This window comes from Lagopus muta, chromosome 10 (assembly GCF_023343835.1).
Source record: "Lagopus muta isolate bLagMut1 chromosome 10, bLagMut1 primary, whole genome shotgun sequence".
NCBI lineage: Eukaryota > Metazoa > Chordata > Aves > Galliformes > Phasianidae > Lagopus > Lagopus muta.
The window spans coordinates 1,256,309-1,271,776 of NC_064442.1; the positions used below are offsets into that span (position 1 = coordinate 1,256,309).

General features: G+C 42.1%; 1 protein-coding gene across 3 annotated transcripts in view; it reads right to left on the reverse strand.

The window, feature by feature from the left end:
* Nucleotides 1–585: 585 nt before the first annotated feature.
* Nucleotides 586–15,468, reverse strand: part of PIAS1 (protein inhibitor of activated STAT 1) — a 48,231-nt gene continuing 33,348 nt past the window's right edge. For 2 of the 3 annotated variants that reach the window (XM_048956005.1, XM_048956006.1), the window contains exons 7-14: nt 13,320–13,425; nt 11,776–11,849; nt 6,474–6,634; nt 4,781–4,911; nt 4,328–4,505; nt 2,958–3,100; nt 2,573–2,610; nt 586–1,084 (exon numbers count right to left, since the gene is read on the reverse strand). In XM_048956005.1, coding sequence (XP_048811962.1) covers nt 788–1,084; nt 2,573–2,610; nt 2,958–3,100; nt 4,328–4,505; nt 4,781–4,911; nt 6,474–6,634; nt 11,776–11,849; nt 13,320–13,425 — 1,128 coding nt within the window. In that variant the 3' untranslated portion in view covers nt 586–787. The remainder of the gene's footprint in view (nt 1,085–2,572; nt 2,611–2,957; nt 3,101–4,327; nt 4,506–4,780; nt 4,912–6,473; nt 6,635–11,775; nt 11,850–13,319; nt 13,426–15,468) is intronic. The other variant, XM_048956008.1, reaches the window with a different exon arrangement.

The following is a 15,468-nucleotide window of genomic DNA, read 5'->3' on the forward strand; positions in this document are numbered from 1 at the left end:
TCTGGGGCTAGATTCTGTACCGATTTGGTCTTGTCCCACATTAACACAGCCAAAACATTTCTCAGCCTGACATTTTATTGAGTCTGGCCCTCCAGAATAATTGGTGCACTAACGAGCTTGCAACATGCTTGATTAAAGCATGGAATTCAAAAGAAAGTCAGCTGAACAGAGGGTCACATGGAACAAAAAATGACAGATAAACACTCCTGAAAGGCTACGTACTGCAAACTGAGGGAACGGTACGGAACAGGCTGGGTAGGGTTTATTCCACTTCAAGCACAACAAAATCTGCACCAAAATGGGATGGGGGAATTACATTCCACCACCAAATACAGATGTCTCTAAGAGGCAAAAAAAAAAAAAGAAAAAAAAAAGAAAAAAAAGAAAAAACCTAGGAGCTTGAACTTCAGAAGTTCAGTTCCTTTTCCCATTTATGTTACTGTGAAGAGAATAATGCCATTTGTGTCCAAACTAAGGGCAGAAAAAGTAACTCACATGACAAATGCACAGGTGTAGAATCTTCAGCATCCAGAAAATCGAAGTTCCTTGTATTTGTGGGTTTTTTGTGTGTGTGTTTTGCTTTGTGGGTTTTTTTTTTTGTTATTTTTTTTTTTTATCTGTGAGGCCATCTTAGATTTATATACAAAAGTAAAACTGAAAATATAGTTTTGTTCTCTGTACATGTAAATTTTTTTCCCTAAAAAAGGAAAAAAACCTGTCTATGTTTCTAACATAAAGTAAAACCAAGCACAAAGACTTCCTCTGACCAGTTCGTTTTCTCCAAAAATCAGTCCAAGGAAATAATGTCTGATATGATACCAAAGATAGACGCCGTGTCCGCGCCGCTCCTACTTGCAACTGGATGACCATGATTCTCTCGCAGGCTGTTGGAGGAAACAAGACTGCTGTTACTGCCACTATTGCTACCGTTTGTGGCTGGCAGAGAACTGCTTCCTCCTGCATTTAGCTGATCGAGAAACATCTGAGATGAAGTGTATGGGAAAAAACGAGAGTGTAAGAGTTCTTGATCATCTGATGCAGAAACTGCCGCAGCTGCAGCGGCAAGAAGGGATGTGTTGTAATGCTGGGGGGAAAAACAACATTTGCAAGTTACATTTCAGACACCATTGGTTTGATTCAGACCAGCAAAAAAGAATATATCTGTAAGCTACAGCTCTGACAGCTGCTGGGTTTCACACCAGCTCACCCACTCAACCTTTCTGTAAGGTGAGTGGATCGACGCAGTCAACTTTTACCTCTGCAGCCCCTGACTTCCAGAGCCAAACAAAATGGGAAATACTGGCAATTAGTAAGAAAAAACACTAGAAAGGCAGCAGCATTGCACAGGCAAACAGTAAGAAACGGCAAGCAGAAGCACTCTTTCACCTCTCCATACAATTCCTTGGTGGAAAAATTCCCCAAAATTCAAATAATCATTTGGCCATCCCTCTGCTCATTAGTCATCAACTACAGCTGCTATAACTATGTCCTACTCATTGCTGGTGGAGGAAAGCATACTTCTGTGAAAAACACCTTTAGAAATAGCACGTTTAGGCCCATCAGAAGGCAGCAAGGGCTGTCCAAGGTGATACTCTCTGACAGGCAGCCCCCAAAAGGCAAGAACTTCTATTACCAAGATCTGGATTTGAAATGCTATCTATCCGTATGGTAATTCTGCACTTTGTATTTCTTTTCACCAGGAGGAAACATCCACACAGGCCATTTAGCCTTGTTTCCTGACACTCAGGCACTGGTACAATTATGCCATGCCAGTGCAACACCAGACTTGGGCAATACTCATTTCAGAGTAATCCTCATATCTGTGTTTTTACTGAAAATGAAGAAAGCTTCTCTGAATCCAAGCTCTGTTAAACTGGCTCCAGTCTTTGCAATGACAAACAAGGGAAGTCCCCTTGTTTGTAGTACCATTCTCCTATCTGAGGCTGCTGAACAGGAATGGAGGGACAAAAGGTGGGTGAACCCCAGTCCTCTTCTTTCCTTGGACACAGTGGAGGCACTGTGATCAAGTGGGAGGGCTTGCCAATCCTTTTGAGAATGATCTTTTTAGAACTGCAGAAGCCAGCACCAAATCTAGCTTGTTTCAGTAAGTGCCCACAGAAAAGCAGCAGTGTGAGCAGGCACACAGACTCAGGGGAAGGAAAAAAAAAGAGCTGCCCTGACTCTCAAAATTGTGCAGAGAAAACTGCCAAGAGGCCCAGTGGTGGGGCCTAGCTCTGTCAGATGGAGACAGGTCACACAGATTTAAAGTCTGCAAAAGCTCAGGAGGTGGCTGGTGCACTCTCAGCCACAGCCAATGGTCATCCCACAGTATACCTGCAGCTAACCAGCTTGAAGGCCTTGAAGAGAAGTATTTATCTGTTATTATGCCTTATATTGCACCTGTATTTAGGCCAGTGCTCATGTTTGGCTACATCCTGCGTGCACAAGAGGTACAGACTGCCTGCACTCACACCTGTGTTACAGATTTGCTCTTTTCTCGCCTATATGTCCAAGTCAGCAAGTCCTTTTCAGAAAAGCAATCAGCCAGATGATTTGAGTTTCCTTAACTTACCTGATTGTCTCCTGACAGGAAAGGGAAGAAATCTAAACCTGAAAAGAGCCAAAGAAAAAGAGGTCAAGCTTCTCAAAACAAACAAGCACCTCCCAATTTCTCCCACCAAATTTTGAAATGAAACAAATTCAATCAGCATAAAACTAACGACATTTCAGACTCTCTTTACCACCAGGTCTTGGAAGAAATAAGAAATCAGACTTTTAACACCTTAAGACACTAACTTAAACCTTCCTTCTCTTCAAATACCACCTTATCTTCTACGGTTGTAAAAATATTATTTTGTACAACTGGATTGTGAAACAACTGTATGTTTGAATCCTTCTCTAATAGTCACAGCTGCTGAGAGAGCTGTACCCACAGCTAGGAACAGTCAGAAGCTTACCTTGCAAGTCATAAGGCATAGGTGTCATATGGAATGGATGCCTGTAGTCTTGGATAAGTGATGTGTTGATGTAACTGGTGTCAACAGCAGGAAGGCTTGGTGTTCTTGACACAGGAGATGCTTGATGGGGTAAATTCAAAATACTAGAAAAAGCAGAAGGTTTAAAGGATAAAATTTAACCTTACAGCCAAGACTAGAAGTACATCATTCGAAGATTCCCTTATTTCTACTGCTGTCCCATGCAGGGGTGCCCATCTCCAATTTAACAATCTCAGCACACTGTATTACTGTTGTGACAGGCAGTAACAGCTCCCCTGCTAAATTTCAAAGCTTCTCTAGAAAGCATCAAGCTGCTGCTATACCTCAGTGAGTCCTGCAGGGGAAAGAGGTTGAGCATCACGTGTTCCCCAAACTTTTTTCTTGCAATTAAGTTGCTAAATCAGACAACTGATTCAGTTCCAGACAGACGGCCAGCCTGCTGAAGTTCAGCAAAACTAAAGCAAAGCAAAGTTCAATCTTAACAGAAGAAACTGATGGGACCCACTGCAAATGGTACAGGAATCTCCACTACAAAGATTCTACATGCACTCCTAAGCTGGGACAAGACAACCCTAAGGCATCTTGTATCCTAGAAGGAGGTACAAATCTGCCTAACAGTCCTGCTTTACAAGGCAATTAACAATGGAACACACCCAAAAAGGACTTGAAGAGTTTTAAGTGATCACTGAGAGGTTTAACATCACTGGAGAAGTAATGAGTTCAACAGCAGGATCCCATAGCTTTAGCTTCAGTTTTCATCCCCACATGTTTACGTGAACAGGGTGCTATTAACAGCATAGCTACTTCAGTGCAGTCAGCTTATTCTGGCATTCTTTATTGCTATGCTACTGGCAGCAGTTACTGGCAAAACCCACACGTCCCACACCACACCCGAGTATGTTTCTCACTGCTCACTCTCCATATATGCTGCTCTTACATTTCCCTATGGAAGGAAAGCATTTCCAAAGCCACAAAATCATACCTCTAAGCCACAACCTCTTGCATGAAACCTCGTTTTCACAAATGCAATTAAAAACCTGCATCATGCAACGCGCCGACCGATGTTAACTTTACAAAGCTATGAAAGCACGTGTACATACAACTTCACTTATGAGCTGCATATCCTTCACAGTGTTATATGTGTGTTTTACATAGAATATACATCTAATATTTTGTACTCCAATCTTTTCAGGCTTTGTAAGCCAAGACCAAATTATTTTGTAACAAACTACTAACTTTGGGAACAATTTAAGTATGCTTTAGTTTTAAATTTGTCAGCGTTTTGTTGCAAATACATTCTCTCTGCATTGGCCTGCATTTTTAACTCTCACCCCTTATTATTCATTGGTGATGCTGGAGATATGGAAGGACAGCTTCTCTTTGCAGAGGGTTCCTCCTCCTCTTCATCTGACGAGCTGTCAATGGTCAAATCAATCACTTCTACCTTCTTATTTTTGTTTGATTGCTGGTGAGAAGACACCTGATGTTCTAAGGAAGAGCTTATGCATCCTGTACAAGGCAAGACAACAGCAGCTGTAGTTTACAACAACACTACAATCATCATCACATCACAGCTTACTATACTGCCTCCAGAAACAACTTAGAGACAGCAAACTGACACATTACTTATTCCTTAAAAAGTACTACTGGCCCCAAGAGGGAATTATTCAAGCAGTCTTTCCTGCAAACATGCCTAAAAAAGTTACCACAAGCAAAAATAAGCGTATCAAAGTTGAAGTCCAGCAGTAGGACATTCAGTCCACACGTCCCAAAACACAACTTACCATCAACTCCATTGTAAGATGTGGTCACTTCCTGCACTTCCTTCTTCGATCTCATAGGAGCCCATGAGCCATCCTCCTTAAACTGAATTTCATCACAGTCTGTACAATACTTCAGGATTTCCATGAACAACCTGTCAATCAAAATCTTTTAGTACCCACCCTCAAAAAGAGGATAACTCATTTCTAACTCAGTATCTTTGTTATCAGCCACTCTACATTTGAATTCTGCTGCTTTATCCCTCCCTCATCCACTGCCTTATTAAAATGGAGTTACTGTTTTGTCTTCTTGTTTTTCGTTTTTAAAACTACCTAAAGTCCAGATCTGCACATTCACTTAAAAGATGGGTTCAGAACATTCCAGATCTCACAACACAGAACTCTGTATTTCCCAAAACAAAGGAAGAATGTAAACAAACATGAAAATAAACACGGGGAAGTAAGAGATTGTTCAACAGTGTCGACCTGAGGAAGCCTATATCTTACAGCAATCCCTACAGCTGAGCATTTCAGGGCCAGTACTTCCAGAAAGCTCTTTTTCCTTTCTAAGTGAAAGGCTCCTAACAAAGGCTGAGCATGGGAATCTAAACTCACATGCTCTTCTCCTATCTGCGTCTCCTAAAGCATCGAGAATCCTGGCACCACATCACCCCGTGTGAATTCCAGCTTTTGACCAGGACTATTCACGTGGTTCTGCCTAGGAAAGAGCTTTGCTTTAATTAGCGAGACAGTTTGCTCTTTCCCAGGTTAAAACATTTCTACAAAGAGCCTTTTCTCTGGGATGCTGCTGTTCTGTCACCTAATCTCCAACATCCACACCTGACAACACAGGGGTAATAAGAATGATACACTCCTTTAATTATTTACTAACTCTTAGTCTTTGCTACTAGAGGCTGAAACTGTTAGTCTCTACTGCTGTACAGGAGCAAGAATCCTCATAGTTCTTCAATCCAAAGCAGAAGACCCATAAATCCAAGGGCCCCCCATTCCAAAGCTGCCTGTACAAGACCCGAGGGTCTCCAAAAGGGCTCGAGAGTGGTTTTCTGCAGCTCTAGCTTTGTTTTCAGCATAAAACACATATTCCTCCAAAAGATAGCTCCTATCTAAAAAACAGAATTGCAAACTCTGGAATTCATATTTGGCATTTCCTCATGGAGACCAACGCTTGCTTTCCTAATGCTCTGCAGGTAAGCAGTCCCAGGGAATTGATCTCTGTCACTTTCCATACACAGCAACTCCCCAAGTGTGAAATTGTACGTGCATGGGGGGGGGGTGAGATGGCAGCACTTATTTGATCTGACACAAATGTCTTATCAATTATGCCAGATTTGTGCAGTTGTTCTATTTAAGGGGAAAAAAGTCAGTATGTGCTATTTTCAACTAGGAATCCATCATATGTGAATATGTGAAAGAACAGACAACTTTGAGGCACAGTAGTAAAACATTTGTCTGAGATTGGAAGGAATACCTCCAATTATTATAAACCTTCAGTCTGATCACCTTTGTTCTTCTGGAACACTGACAGAAGACACACCTGGTAAGCAGTCCTTAACAGTGGGGAAATTCAAAGATGTGGCCACTTAGAACAGCTCATAATCAGATAACCAGGACTGCAGAGCAATGTATCCTGTACTGCACAAACACAGTGACAGAAAGTGGAAGTTACATCCTTCATTTTGAATCCAGTTGTACTTACCCATCAATAATGAGATGTTCATAGGGTGCCTTCTTGTCACAGACAGGGCAAACCCAAGTTGGTTTCTTCTCATTCATCTGGATGTATAAAGTGGCATCAAAACACTGCAGGTGTGAACAGGTCAGAGCCCTGCATGGTATGGTTAGCCTCATTTTGCCAAGCTGTAGGAAAAAAAGAAGATTGCATCACCTTGTTATCAGATTAACAAACAGGGCTCTTCTGTCTAAAGAGGCTGGGATGGGCTGAATTCTACTCCAGAACACTTCCCCAAATCCGAGTTTCAGTCAGCACACATGCCATAATACACTGTTCCCTCCCTTCCTCATTTCTAGGTTTGACTGGCAATACAAACCTCACTGAAGTCACATTTTCAGCTACATTTGATCAAGTAAACTGACCACTACATCCCTCTCCATGCTGGCAACAACACACAGAGCCTCCCAACCACCCGCAGCATACCAGTGCTCTGGACAAGTCATGAAAAATAATTCTTCATGCTCATTAGTATTTGAAATCCAAAGAATGTGGGTCAGCCCTCTCCTATTCACTCACAGCTGATGAAGTGTGTGCTCAAACTGCTGCCCGTATCCCAGCCATCAGGGCACTACTGCAACTACCTGGTTAATTTCCACACTCAGGACATGTTTGCAAACGTGCTGCTGTATGCCTGCTCCCGAGTGTGGAAACGTGTTTCCTCAAGTTTTTTGTTATTTTCAGCACTTTCTCTAAAGAATTGTCAGAAAGCAGCAATTCATGAAATAAACCATACCTGTTAACCATTAAGAAACTATTTTACACTCACTCTGCTGGGCTAAACATCATTGTTATGCATACAGTTGAGTTACCCTGAAATATTTTTGCCTTCTTATACAAAATGCAAATAGCTGCCCATCCCCTGTTATACATTACATCTTTTCAACACCACAAAGGGCTGGTAAGAATGTAAGTGCTAACATAAGCCTTCAGAGGGGAACAGCCTTCCCTTCCCATCTGCAGGTTTTGAGGGCAGCACAAAGCTTCCACACACTCAGTACAAAGAGCACAACGAGAGCCTGAGCAGAGCAGGCAGACACAGGGGTGCTGCACACAGCAGGTGCACAGGCTGGATTTGACAACAGGAACAGCTTGATTTGGATTAGATAGATTAATGATAAATGGCCATAAAATATCAACACACGACTACAACAAACGCAACGCTGGTTGGACAGTGGTGGGCATTTCACATTCATCTGAGACGAAAAGTTTCTTCAACAGGCAGTTGCTTCTGCAGAAGTTGCACTCTAGGAGGGACTGCCTACACTAAAAAGCAACAAAGTCCAAAGGAGACTCCTCCCTACGTGGAAAAAGATCACAATGATTTATTAAGAAGTTGATGCCAACTATTTTGAAGCTAGATAACTGACCAAAATATATGTTATGACTTCACTTGAAGCCTCCAGCTAATTCCAGCAGCGGCTGGGAGGAGGAACTGTTTTTAGTAAGCTTAAGCAGTGTGGTCATGCATACTGATTGCGAGCAGTACAAGATGGGTGCCACAGGATGGCACTCAATCTCAGAATATCACAAAACTAAAAACAATATCAAGAACAAAGGCTCTACTCACCGTCCACTACTTCCTCCATGATGCTTTTTTTCCCTCCCCTTTTTTTAAACCCCCGTAAGCAGAAATCCCCCCCCCCCCCCCCCCCCACTCTCAGCAAATTCAGCTCGATTACAGGACCCTGCTCATTTCTGTCCCCTCTGGCTGTCCGTCACTGTCACAGACCTCACCACCAGATGGAGGAAAGCAGGGACCTCCCCGGGGAGCCTGCAGTAATGGTGCTGGAGCTGGGGCAGCAGGAGGTGCTGCATGTGCCATGTGTCTGGCACCCCTCCTCTAAAATCCATGACCAAGCACATTATTTCTATACCATAATCAGCCCCCAACAAAGCAAGGGCCCCTGACCCACGTCTATTATGAATCCTTATCTCCCAGATGGCAGTCAATGGCTCATTTGTCTTTTGGGCACAGGGAGTCTCCTAGCTCAGTGAGGATCGAGAGTAAGAGTGCTGGAGATTAAACTGGGTGCTTCTACGTGATGCCAAAGAAAAACAAGACAGGTCAAACACATATGCTGCAGGAAGAACTGGAATACTCCAGCATCCCAAATTGAAAAGATTCCCACCAGAAACATTTTTGCAAGCTCCTGGTACAGAAATTGAGCCTGGGTCTCACAGAAGCCCTACGCACACCAACAGCACACACAGTGTTAACAGGAAAGGTCTCCTTTCCCCATTTTTGGCACTGAACGCCTGGATCAGCTCTGCCACGCCAGCCAAGCTGTGTCAGAACTGACAAAAGGACAGGTCATAAAAGAAGGGATGCTTCCCAACTTCTGAAAAACTCCCAGTGCTGTTACTGGTTCCTGCCTGCTGTCAGCAAAAGAAACGCTGCATTCATTTCTTTCACAGGCTTACAAAACGTGGCTATCTTTTCGTGCTGAAAGAACGGACCCAAAACAGGAGTTACAGATTTGTAAACAAAGCTGCTAAACCTACGGTGAAATGCTGGATTTGGAATTTTTGTTCAGCTAAATATTTGGTCCTGCTGCAGAGCCTGAGGATTTATTTTTATTCTGAGGGCGGGAGGAGAGAGGGGAAAAAAACCCAAAAAACACAAATTCAAGTGCCTTCCTGAAGCACAGATTCAGCCCAGCCTCTGCCTGCTGCATCTGAGGCAGATCCAGCCAACAGTTAAGGGCAGCTTTTTCTCTGTGCTGTATGCTCTCCGAGGGAAAGCAGGCCTCTGTGCTAAAAAAAGCTCAGCAGCAACCCAAAACACAGCCACAGCAAGCTGCCTGGCTCCACCTTTTAATTTTATTATTACTTTTTGAGGGCAAAATAAAGGTTATCAAGTCTAAACCTGCCACCCTTTTCCAGACATGCAATCCCATTTATTTTGCTCATGTACATACATGATGGAACCACACATAACGAATGAGACAGGAGGATCAGCATCCTCACATCGACAGACCTGAAGATGCACTGATCTTTAAGTTTTAGTTTTGCTGTTGGAAACCACGTAAGCTTTTTCAACTTGCACTTTCAAATCGTCCACTCTGCACTCACGCAATAGAAAGCGAGCACAAAATACAGACAAAAATTTCTCCCTAAGCCAAATGTTTACAAATCTGCAAGTGAAAACGTGGAGCTTCCAACAAAACTGAGTTCAGAGCTGAGGGCAGCCTGAACCCTGCTAGCCATCCTTCTTTCCACAGCACAGTGTGAGAGGTGCAGTCTTGGTCCTGCAGAGCTTTTGCAATGATGGGTTACTCCAAGAGCTACAGTGAGATCAGACAGCACTGGGTGAGGAACACGTTGGAAAAAAGTCCACGTTTTGTAGAGAGTACTCAAATGATGCAGATAAATCTGTGGCTGCAAACTCCATTTTGTACGTCTCTCAGCAAAGAACCAAGAGGAACCAGGGAGAAAAGCGGGGCTTCTGATGAGCTCCAGCCTAATGTGCAGCTGGTGTCTCGTTTCCATCCCCATATAACTATGAGAAAGCTAACTAAAATTTGACATCTTCACGTATTTGTAAAATTGCAATCCTAAAAGCAATCTCGTACCTTCCTGCTCTAACACTAACTCATCCAAATCACAGACAGCATGAAAAAATACGCTTCAAAATATCAAAGCTGAAGAACTTTAATCATTAATAGACACAATTAGGGCAAACAGAAGCGTGTCAGAAAACTGAGACAGAACAATCTATGAAGAAACCCAACTGCCTCAAGTGGCTCTTTTGACAAATCAACCATGGCCAAAGCAATCAACTACTTCCAGAAGATGCACGAGCATTAATTCAAGATAAGGAATACATGGGCACTTCTAAACTCTTGCTGTCATTTAATTCTACTAACCGATTTATTATTTTTGTCTGTATTGGAAACTAATAATGGGGTTAAAACATCTTGTCTAATGAACGATAGAAAAAGCAACAGCACCGTCAGTGTGCTGTCCAGAACAACAGAATGCAAACAGCACAACACAAGTGCAGCTAAAGCACCTTCAGCACTGCCAGTCTGCAGCAGTTTCAGTGTGGTGCACTGGTTCTTGCGTTCCTACGATTGTAGGTTACAAGGTTAAGTTTAAGATAAAATTCTGATCTGTAAAAGTAATCCCTGGGTCTCATTTACACACAAATCCTATTAGTCTATAAATGTGTTATTATTTACAGTTCTCCATCCCAATATCGATGGCGAAACCTTAGGAAAGATTGTGAAAATACCACACAAAGATGTACAATAGTCTTTAAAAAAAACAACATGAATGTAATCACTGTGCTTTTAGATACAAAAGCTTTGCTTTGTAAAAAGCTTCCTTACATTGACGGAGCTGAAGTAGACATTTAATAACTACTGAAATGAACCACAACTTCCCAAGAATAAAGAGAACTCTCTTTCCATTTCAAAACTGAGAATTTCACATCAGGCTTGAGCAGACTGAGCCAAACCAGGAAAACAGATTCATCCTCAGTCTTGAGGGCAGGTTAAAAAGTTATACTGCACTAAAGACACTGCGTCAGTCAATACTAGAACACAATACAATAAGAATACAATGGAACAGTCAAGTGTTCTGAAAGTGTTTGATATTTAAAACAAGAGCACCACATCCCAAAGACTTTAAAAGTACCCATAATGTTAACAGTGCACAGCTCAGCCAATGGTAACAAAGCCAGCTATGAACCACTGCTAAACCCTACATGCACTTGGTTGAAAAACAATAGGTCAAGACACAGCAGGTCTGTCACTTCCACGTTCATTGGAAACACACTTCCCCACTTCACCTTTGCTACAAGTTGTATCTGAACATTCTCTGGATCACCACTTCATTTTTTCTCTAGGACTCCGAAATATTCAACACATACAAATGCATATCATCACCTTTACTGAGAAGACCCTCAACTCTTAGCTAGCAGGCACTGGCTGGAGAGCTATTTTGAACAGACAGAATCACCTGCTGAGAGTGGTGTTACCACAACCAAACACTGGGAACCCAATTTGCACATGTGCACAACCTAGTGACAGATTCAGATGTGTGCTTACATGTCGTTCTGAATAGCATCTTCAAGTCAATGGAATACTCACCTGCTCAGGGGCAAGTCACGTGCTTTATTACAGTACATGGAATAGGATCCAGAAGCTGGAACGTAAGCCAACCTCTACCAAAACCTCGTCCCTCAACAGCCACAGATTTTTTTTTGGCCTTTTTTCTTTTTTTCAAAATCACAGTAATTTTTAAGGGAACTAAAAACACTTACCGGACAAAGAAGAGAAACTCTTAAGCTTGTCGTTGCTATTTCACTGTCTGGATCTGCAGTCAGTTTCTCTTTGACTTTTGAAAGAGAGTAAGTTATTTGAAAGAAAGAAAGTTAGTTTTACAGTTAATTTAAAATAAATTTGTTAAGAGAAAATCATTCTAAAACATCTGCTGGAGGCAAGCAGCAATGTTTCTAACTTGCACAGTAAAGGTGCAATGTAAGCCATCTTTACCTCTAGAAAGATCTAAGTGACAACTTAAGAAAGGTAAAAGTAGGAAAAGCTCTTCTTAAACCCAGATACCTAGAAAAAATACTCATATACAAATGGCTTTTCCCCCACACACAACTGTTCAGCTGAAAGTTATTCAAAAGCCACCACGACGAGCAAAAGTAACACTGCTGTTAACTTCAACTGTTTTTAAAAAAGCTTCAGTAACTCTCCTGTGGACAAGTCTGTGCAACCCTCCGAAACATTCATGGGGAAAACCTCCAATTCAAAGACCAAAAATCAAACTGAGAAGTAGGAAATCACAGCAGAAGTACCCTGACAAAAGTGGAGCTTTAAATAACTGCAGTGAAACATTAACACTAGTGAATACACCAGTCTTCAGTCTCCACCCAGCCTCTATTTTTATCCGAGAGGACTGCTTTATAAGCAGCCATTGTTTAAGTGAACAAGTCAGTTCCACGTTCTTCCTGCTCTGTGAACCATACCTACACCCTCACTGCCCTCCTGCATACAAGCAGGGGCAGCCACCTGGGAAAGCTGGATTTCTGTGCGCCATAAGCTGCTGCTCAGTGCTACACAGCATCAGCTCTGCTCAGTACTGCACAGCATCGGCTCTGTGGGCCTGCAGTCACCGGAGGGCTGATTTCCTCCCTTTCCTGTGGGCAATGCGCATTATCTGAGCATCTCCCAAAAGAGCGTGAAGGAGTACAACTCCAACAGCTGGCAAGTGGTCTTTTCATACTTGCCCTGGAAAAAAAGGGTGCATAGCAGATTTTGTTTGTATTTTTCTTCTACCACTGCAAACTTGTCAGAAAACAACAAAGCAATAAAGCTCACACCAAGTTTGGAAAGGAGCAGGGAGGGAGCGGAGGGAATTTTGTGCCAGACTCTCTGGGAGCCCACTCCACAACAGTGTGCCAAAGGAACAAAGAGTGTGTTGATGAAGACCTTCCTCCAGCACTTCAGCATCAAGGTTCAGTCTCTGCCATTTAGTTCAGCTTGCTGAGGTACTGAATTACCAGTTAACTATGTAAATACAGTTGTTGTATTCTGAAGAAACAAAACCAGCATGACTGAACTGAAAGAGATTCTCTTGCATTTTTCTCTTCACTGTGTCAACAGGGTTCCTGGACTGGCTCCTAACACAAACAAAAGCCTCGGAGTCTTTGAATTGGAACCGAATACAAAGAACACCACTATCAGATTCTAGAAACCCAGAGAATTGTAGGAAGTCCAAGCCTTGATTAGTACAGCCCCATTTCAAATCTCCACTTACAAAAGCTACTTTTTTAATAGAGCAGTGCATCAGACATACTTAATGCTCTCGAGTGATCGGGGTTCCGTATTCCTTTTGCTCGTAACCTCTGCAGTAGCACCGTAGAGGACAGCTGCTTTACGAGATAGACTGCCATGGAATAGTTCTGGAAAGCAGAATAGAAGTTCATTTCTAAAACTATCATGCTATTCAATCACCAGCAACACCATCACCACCCCCGCTCCCTAGAAAAATAATGGAAAGGACAGAACATGCCTCACATTAAGGTGCATCAATTACTTTTTGATATAAAGCATTCTCCAGACTTGCAGATACACACTTGAAATTGAAAAATGAAAGGCTGACCCCCAGCAATTACCATGTATGTTTTCACTAGCAAAACAAACCAGAAAAATCCAGGCAGTTGTGACATCTGCCACTCTACGTAGGATGCAACAAGAACCCAGAGATGGGGTTTCAGTAATACATCTTAGCATAAAGTTACACAAATTGAAATAGCATCAGAAGCACATTTTAAATATTTCATTCTTACAATGAATGCATCTCACATCGTTAAAAACCACTACTGCTTTAACTTGTTTGTTTAATGCCTCAATTAGTATAGAAGTTAGGAAAAAAAAAAAAAGCTAATTAACATTGTGAAATTATTTACAGACAGCTTGAATCTACAAAGCTAGGAACTTGCCCAAGGCGCCTTGTACAGAAGGCTCGTGAAACAGATTGTGTAAAAATCACAATTATGGCTTTAGGAAAGGTAGAGTACATTAGTTGAGATGTGCAACTGACACTTCAGAGAAGGTGGGGAAAGGCATTCAGATTTTGTACTATGCTGGCACATCTGAAAATAGAGCAGTTCCTCACATTTAACTGCCCAGGGCTCAATCAATCACATTAGGAAGCATTCTATCTAACGAGAGGGGAAGTTCTGACTGGCACATAACTCCCATGAAGCACGCTAAGAATTTGCCCCTATCTTCAGCTTCATATTGTAAGTTGGAAGTTAGCCAGTATATTCTTTTGTAACTGGTATCTACGAAGGCTAAGGAAATTGCTAGGTCACTGAAGAGAAGCTTAGAGGCTGCAAACTTGTGACATTTCTTTTCCCTAAGTCCCCATTTGTATTCTTAAGAAAAAGCACAGCACTGCACTGAAAGTCATAACATCAGTGTGCACAGGCACTTCTGCAAGAGAAACCAAAATGGATTTAAAAATAAATGCTTATTTCTGATACCTGTGGCTCTCATTAGATAAAAGATGACTTTGAAAAAAATCATTCAGCCATCATTTACTCTGTAATCTGAATGGAGATTGTTTTATGCTCCACGAGAAATCCATCATGACAGAGAGGGAATGAAATACCATCGTGGTGTTTTACAACTGCCTATTGTGCATGGCTGGGCTGTAAGCATTCTTCCACTTCACTTCAGGAATCCTGGGCTTTGCACTCAGACAAATGTTTGGACCACGTTTCAGCCCAGGACAGTTCTCAGGACCTCAAAAAACAGGACGGTTGCAATGGCAAAGCCAGAGTTTTTTCAAGCACGTATCAACTTTTAACGTGTAACCAGCGGTTATTTGTCATCACTGAAAGTAAGGCACTAATTCAGGGACTAACTTATTCAATTATGCTTTTGCACCATGTTCCAGATTTAATTAGTGCAGTGGAACATCAGCAATTTTACAGCATCAATTGCAACGTTCTGACACTCTCCCTACAGACAAGAGAAAGCTATAAAATCATGACTTTTTAAATATTAAATAGAAGGACAGCATTTGTGAGAACAGAAATGCGAGAGAAATTAAGTGCGAATCCTATGGAGCTGCTATGCTGAGTGTCTGCATTTACAAGGTCATAAGCCCCTGCTCTATACACAATGCCACATTTGTTTCTCAAGTGCCCAAAACCAGGAAGGTGCCTGCATTATGACAAGCAAATTGTCTGAGCCCTGACTCACAGAGACAGCTGGGTGAGAGGTAAGGAGAGACAGCTCACACCAATAAAAATTGAGGACTACTGACCTAGGGGAGCATGCCTTATCAGCCCAGACTGAAGTGACAGAGTAATACAGTCAATATAAGGAAGGATCCACTGCGAAACCATGAAGTATTTCCTGCACAATGAATCTTGTTTTTCTTCCAAATCCTTCGAGCAGATGCCAAGCAGAAATCAGTAAGCTTTAGACACCAT